Below are 7,533 nucleotides of genomic sequence, written 5' to 3'. Positions count from 1 at the left end.
ATAGAAATATATGATCACTTTATTTTATAAACGTAAGACAAAAGTCACAGTGCATTACAAAAATAAGTATATATTCTATATATATAATTTCAAATAACGCGCAGCTCCATCTGACTTCATATGTAAATGTGACTTTCTAAGTATAAGATATTACAATATATCCGCCTTCAGATTATAGCTTCAACTTAGCTAGAAAATCGCATGAGTTGATGACAGTTCAGTTAAAATAGGTTTCGAAAAATGTTCAAAAGAACGTTGAGTGCAAGGCTAGATGTGCTGGCGTTCGTATTTTTTGAACGAGCCTTAACTTTAAACTTTGTTAATCTCACATTTACGCTACTGAGGAAAATTTGGCAGTAACTGATTTCACTCTTTTTCTGCATTCATATAGAGCTAGCTCCATTCTTCTGCATTATACAAATTTTCTAACATCACATCATCCAATATAGTTTCACTAGCGTTAGGACGTTTTCATTATAATATATAATCGGCAGTTTCATGATTGAGGGCAATGAAAAAGTCGAATAAGGACCAAAGTCTAATTCATAAACATATATTTTTAAAAAATGTTTTAAAAATAAAGTATTTTATAGGGAAAATTGAAATACCTATTTGATGTAAACTCCTAAAATCAGAATTTCTAGTAATTCACTCACAGCTCTTTTCATGTATAATTTCTCTCGTTTTTATCGATACTTATCTTCAAAGTCCCTGATTTCCGAAATATGATTCGCTTCCACATCAAGGGGAATTTAATGATTTTCCCGCAAGTGCAGCTGCTTTCGAAAGAACAATCTGGATGTCCATCGAAGGAAAATTCTGAAAGAAAAGGTCGCTTTTTAACTTGAAAGTTTTGCAATTTTATTTGCATCATCATGGTGAATAGTTACAAATCGAGAATGTCAGAAATTGAAGGGAACTATCAAATCAACTAAAATCTAGATGTTCTTTCTCTTCTGAAGTTGAAAGCTTTTGAGTTTAGATTATTGAAATTTTCAAGCATTTACATTATCCCCCGTGTGCACACCCAGGTTCCCGCAGGTCAACCACCATTTTTGGATGTAAGTGTAGCAAAAATGAAAGTTTCCGTAGGTCCCTCTGAATTGTTGCATTTAGCTTAATTCTAAGCAAATTGTGTCTAGAATTGATTTAGGAATTTAAAAAAAATCGACTGCAAAGCATACATGCGTCGCGAACACACCCAGGGTACCAGTGGCGTAGTCATGGAGAGGGGCTGCCCCCCCTTCCGAAAATTGGTAATCACATTTGCTTTACACTGGAAAACTTAATTATATTCAGAACAGCTTGTATCGATGTTCTGACAGCTCTGTTTTTTGTCATAAATGCTAATGAGGAAGTGGGATTATTATAGAGTCTCTATTATTCATGTGACCTGCAGGCCTCGAACTTACTTTAGAGGTCAAATATAGTGTAAATAGTGTCAGAAATATGGAAAAATATTATAAAAATAATTCAATAACCTTTTTCACACATTAAACTTATATATCAATGAAAATAATTAATATATAAGGAGGTGTGGTGTGAAAATTAATCATTTTTTTATTAAATTAAAATTTTTTAAACATATTAAAAAGATAATTATCATGATATCTTTTTTCATGTGATTTTTTAAGTACGATTTTGAGTGAATAAATTTCGAGTGAATAGAATGTGTTTGCAACGTTTGTTAGAATCCAGATTGTTATCCGTACTTTAAAAGAGTCAACTGTTTTTTCTTTTTTTCTGTCGACGTTGTTTGTTTTTTAATTTTGTCAGCAGCGAGAAGTATTTCATTAACGCCTCTAAATCTTTCATCGTTTTCCAACTCTTTCTTTTCTTTGACATGTTTATTTTCTAAACTCTTTCCCGTTGAGTGGTTTTCAATTTATATTCAAGCTCATTAACCTTCTTATTTTCAACTTGAAAGTTCTTCAAATTTTTCTTTTCTTCAAGTCTTTCTTTCTCCCTCTTTTTAACTTCTGCCTCTTTTCCCCGTTCGCTTTTCCCCTTTCTAAGAAGTCAAGATACGTCTTCTGAGCTAAATCTGGGCGAGACTTTGAAAATCCTCATTCGACCTCTGCATTTCCGTGAGGTATGGACACACATTTTAAGAACTTGATTAATCAGGGAAACTTTAAATTGTCATCATTGAGATTTCTGCTATAAAAAATAATCTTCTTTCATAAATTTCGGCAATTTTTCTATTTGTAACAATTTCCACTCATCTGCGAATGCCGAAGAATAAAACTCCTGAAGAGGTAAGCTTTCAGCTATTTTAAAGAAAGCCATTGCACTTCTGCTACATTTGTATCTAGACAGTTATAGAGATCGTAAAGCATGAACATTTACATTTGGATAATCTTGCAAAGAGCATTTCGATGTAAACCAGGGCTCCGATAGAAGAGCGACCGATTTCCAAGTTCCTAGAACTGCTGGCACCAATTCATAAGCAAGGCCAGTGCGATGTAACCCCTGAAACTGTTATATCGGAGCTCTAGTGTAATGTGAAGTGCTGCCGCGTTGTAGTGAATTTTTGCGTTTGATGGAAAAATTAATTTTTCTTTTGGATTCAGAACGATCGATTCTTCAGGCATTGAATTGAATTATTCCTCAATACTTTTAGCCTTGCAAATACGACCTGCTAAACTAATTACAGGTGCTCGATTTTGTCGAAGAGAATATAAATCCGCGGTTCCTGTTTTTTTAATAACATAGAAAACCTTTTAAAAACTGCCACACTGTCTATAAAAAAGTGAAGTTTTGCTTTAATATCAGCTTGCCGAAGAAGCATGCAGATAGACAGATATGTTTAGGAAGTTTTCAAAGGTTTGTAACCTGTCTTGTTCGAAAGGAAATACAAAAAGTGTCCGTTCAGGGCGGACCACTGCTCTAGTACGCGTGAACAATTTGGCCTTATCGTAACCCAACTACTTATAGAATTCTTTATAAATCGTTGTGGAGCAAGCTTGTGTTTTGACTGAATTCTTTACAAATCTTCTCAACCGACGACCTGATTGTGAATAAAATAATAGATTTTTATTGACGAATCACTGCATTTATTTCCTAGTTCATCAAGACTCAAGACTTTTAGTAAATGCACTTTTCACAATGTTTAGGTTACATGTGCTTATATTTGAGAGATCTTTTCCTCGACATTATCTTACATCCTTGATAAACCGTAAACTCATCAATTGTAGTGATGTGACATGATTCAAAACTTATCTAATGGAGTACAGGGTTACGTACAATATTACAACAATCAGTCCGTGCCAGTTGTGCTTAACATACTACACCAACTTTACCTCCATTTTCCCGAAATGAGTGGAATACCTTGTGATAGTTTCGTGCGCTTAATTAGACAAATAAATTTAAAATATTCGGAAATTCATGTGCAATCGCACATGGAGACCATTTTTCGGTATATTGTAATTTGTTGAGATGGCGAATCTATTATTTTAGCCAATCAGCGAAGATGTTCAAAAATATTTTCAAAAAGAAAGTGCAGAAATAGTGTCATTGGGGGAAAATTCTTGAGAGAATAGTGTATTTAGTGTAAGTTTTTTGAAATATTAGAAAATAGTGTAGTCGATCCAAAAAAGTGTAAATAATGTAGCGAGTCTGAGGCCTATACCGACAAAAATGAAGGCAACAAAGTGTGGATTTCAACAATTAAGATTAAGTAAACTCAAAGTTCAACGCCATAAAACAAGATCATTGTATCCTAAAATGGTCTAAAATTCATTTTAAGGTTGTCTTTTAACGAGGCAAAAAGTTTAAGGTCGTCCATGTATAAAAGGTGGTTGATATAATATTATCTTCTATTCGGCGGGTCACATAGGAATCCAGTGCTTTTGCCTTAGAGCACAATAGATAGAGACATGAGGGAAATGAAGAAAAGTATCGGACTGCGAGAGTCTCCTGGGGAGACCCCCCTTTTATATGTAACATAGCTGTTAGTCACTTGTCTGTCATATTTTATGAAAAATCTTGTCCGTCACAGGAGCATAACCACTTTCATGCATCTCACTATTCTTGGATGCGCCTCGAGGCACTTAAAAAGCTTGTGAGAAGTAGCTCATGGTTTGTGTTATTGAATGCCTTACGGTAGTCAATCCAAGACATGGATATATTGCGTCGATACGTGATCGAATCCTTGGTACTACAAGTGTCTGTTAATAGGTTATCCCTGGAACCTGCTAGCTCTCTCTTGCATCCCTAGCGAAAGAATCGTAAAGAAAGTACCTTTCCGATTTTGTATGTGAACTTTGCTTCCGTTTCTTTCCGAACGCTTTCTCTTTCTGAAGCTTCCCGATGCCTTTCCGAACTTTTGCGACGTGTCCCACTCCATTTACTTCTTTCTGAACCCTTCCGATTTCTTTTTGAATAAATGACGCAGTGTTCCCATAGTTTACTTCGATTCCTTCCGATTTTTCTCCTGTGTCCCACTGTTTTTATCCGTTCCGATTTCTTTCTGAATAAATGTAAAATGTGAAATATATGATCTATTAATTATATATATAATTAAAAATTTGTCATAAGGACAACCGCAGGATTTCGCCGGGATCGGGTGCTAATCTGAAAAATTGCACCCGCTTTCAGCGAAATCGCGGTAAAATTTCAGCCACAACCACGTCTCACAACCGTGAGATAGGTGGTTACAGTCTGTAAAGCAATCAATACGACGATCCAGCAAAAGCCTCGTGCACCCTAAAAACACGGAGTGACCCAAGGACAACCGCCTTCTGCATTTTTCCCGCAAGTGTTCTAGCATATTGTTGACACGCAGGGATGCTTTTTAGGCTATTAGCATGTGAAAGCTTGGCACCTCCAAGAGCGCCGATGATAAGGGCAGAGATGGTAATAAAGCACTCTTAGTGCCGCATTGTGCCTTTGAATGTAGGTCGTTCCCGCGTGAGTTGAACAACTAGATAGTATGTGAGCTAAATGCTTGGGGTGTGCATGGCATGCCCTGCAGCTATCATCGGGAATGACTTGGATCAAAATGTGGCGACGGTATGTTTAGATGGAAATGACACCGTCTTGGCATGCAAAAATGAAACCCTCTGTACCAGACTTCAATCCGGGCGATTTAAGGAAAGCAAACGTTAGCTCACAAGACATTGACTGATCCTTCACATTTCTGTGGAAGATAACGTGCATCATCTTATCGAGGAGCTGTTCACGAAAGTTTTTCTCTTGTGCTTTCTTAATCCGGGCTTTCAGGAGTGAGTACTCGAGATAGATTAGATTTGATGCATTTTGCTCACCCCTAATACTGAAGACAAGTCCTACTGTTTCAGCAGCCTCCTCCGCTGCTTTGTATAGAAATGCTCCTTTGCCACTTCTTCGTGATTCCTGACCATTTTAAGAACAGGGTCTCTTCCATTTGCAACTCTATGTGCTGTACCAATAATAATCCTGTTGTGAAGACATTCAAGACTCATTATTCCGCGACCCCCTTGACGGCGTGAGATGTACAGTCGCGGAACGGAAGACTTAAGATGCATGGTTTTGTTCATGTGCATAACCTTTCTTGTCCCGATATCAAGAGATCTGAGCTCGTTCTTCGTCCATGGAGCTACTCCAAATGAATAGAGTAGTACCGGGACGGCAAGCATGTTCGTTGCAGATACTTTGTTCCTCGCCGACAGTTCGGAAGACCAAATCTGTCGGATGAGACGTTTGTATCTGCTTCGGAGAGCATCCTTTATAGATGTCACATCCTGAATGCGGCTAAATGGCACGCCCAGGTATGTATAAGTCTCTCCAGCGCAAAGATGTCGTATGGCGCTTCTATCAACGAGCTCAGGATCTTCAGGCATGCCATTAAGTTTTCCTCACTTCAAATAAACCTTGGCGCATTTGTCTAACCCAAATTCCATTCCAATTTCCTTAGTATATCCTTCGACAATCCCCAGAGCTAGATGCAGTTGCTCTCTGTTTTTAGCATAGATCTTAAGATCGTCCATGTAAAATACATGAGTGACCTTGTACTTTCGATCTGCAGGTTTGCCGCACAAGTACCCGTCGGAATGGCGCAGTGCTAGAGATAGTAGCAATAATGCAAGGCAAAAGAGGAGTGGGCTCATGGTGTCGCCCTGAAAGACACCTCTCTGAAACGTGTCCTTGGTAGTTGTCACACGATTTTTGCCAGATGAGACAGTAAATCTGGTTTTCCAAAGCGGCATCAATCTCTCTATGCACCCAGCTATTTGCGGATGAACCTTTAGGATTTCCAAAAGACAGATGATAAGTCTATGGGATATAGAATCGAAAGCTTTCCGATAATCAATCCAGGCCATCGATAGGTCACGCTGGTAGAATGCTGCATCTTTGCAGACACATCTATCGATGAGCAGGTTCTCCCGACATCCGGCTGCGCCTTTCTTTGAGCCTCGTCGTTCATGCATTTCTTTGCACACCGGTTCAATTGCCCGAACAATCCTATCATTTAGGATAGCTGTGAATATCTTATAAAGCGTGTTCAGACTAGTTATTGGCCTGTAGTTCTTTGGGTTAGCTAACTTGCCTATTTTAGGCAGGAGTATTGTGCGCCCTTCCACCAACCACTCTGTAATCGGCTCTTCCGACTTCAAATATGAGGTGAAAATACGGGCCAAATGCTGATGGGTTGAAGAAAACTTCTTCCACCAGAAGGTTTTGATACAATCTGGTCCCGGTGCGGAATAGTTCTTTATCCCTCTTAATACATTTTTCACCTCCTCGGTAGTGATGGGTGGGTATTCCTTATCAGGTGTTATGAGGGCAACACATAACTACTTGAAGCTATTTATATTTTCTAAGTCTTCGTCCAGTCTATGCTGAACTTCGTAGACTTCTCTCCAAAATACTTCGACCTCCTCTGGTTTGGGTGGGTGTTCGACTGTAACTGGAGGGTCTTGGAAGAGTCGAGATGGGTCAGAGAAAAACTGTTGATTTTCTCTGACCCACCTCTCCCTCCGCTTTAGACTTCTCTTAGCGTCAGATAGTATCCGTATTCTCTCAACAATATGCTGCCTGATGGTCAGCAGCTTTAACTTATTAGGTGTGTGATAACGGGTCCGGAGTTCGCGCGCGAACTTTCGAACCTTGACGGTAAAATTCCTGCCAGATGTGATGTAATCAATCACACATTGAATGCGGGACGCGTACTGTCTTGCCCAGCCTATTTTTATGGCAAGTTGATGCATTCGTCTTTTGGTCTTATGATCAGCCGTTGGTTTTGTTTTACGGTTCGCATCGGCCAAAGCTCTCGCTGCATTATACACACAATAATTGATAGCCCAGAGGTCGGATTCACCGGAAAAATTTCCACGAAGCTCGTCATGCATTTCAGCCAGATCTTTAGGCTTGAGAGAAACCTTGGTGTTGCTGTTTCTCCGGGTCGTAAAGCATCGCTCTTCATCTACTGGATGCCTGCCCGCGGTTAGCCTTAGTGTCGCCTCTCCTTCTTTGTTGCCGGCTTGTTCTAGCTGTGGTAGAGTAGGCGTTCCGCTTACATAGCCCCTTTTACGGAGTAGTTCAGCATGGTTT

At 39.1% G+C, this 7,533-nt stretch overlaps 1 protein-coding gene across 2 annotated transcripts in view; it reads right to left on the bottom strand.

Annotated features, from left to right (window-relative positions):
* LOC117173607 (TBC1 domain family member 13) overlaps positions 1–7,533 on the bottom strand; it is a 43,513-nt gene continuing 35,980 nt past the window's right edge. Inside the window, exons 10-11 of one of the 2 annotated variants that reach the window (XR_004467210.1) lie at positions 609–819; positions 1–538 (exon numbers count right to left, since the gene is read on the bottom strand). Coding sequence is in view for 1 of the 2 variants with exons in the window: in XM_033362247.1 (XP_033218138.1) it covers positions 742–819 (78 nt within the window). In the remaining variant the exon portion in view is untranslated. Of the gene's footprint in view, positions 539–600; positions 820–7,533 lie in introns of those variants that run through there. The other variant, XM_033362247.1, reaches the window with a different exon arrangement.

The sequence above is a fragment of the Belonocnema kinseyi genome, chromosome 1, assembly GCF_010883055.1.
Source record: "Belonocnema kinseyi isolate 2016_QV_RU_SX_M_011 chromosome 1, B_treatae_v1, whole genome shotgun sequence".
Taxonomy (NCBI): domain Eukaryota; kingdom Metazoa; phylum Arthropoda; class Insecta; order Hymenoptera; family Cynipidae; genus Belonocnema; species Belonocnema kinseyi.
This window is presented reverse-complemented; position numbering and strand designations above follow the sequence as displayed.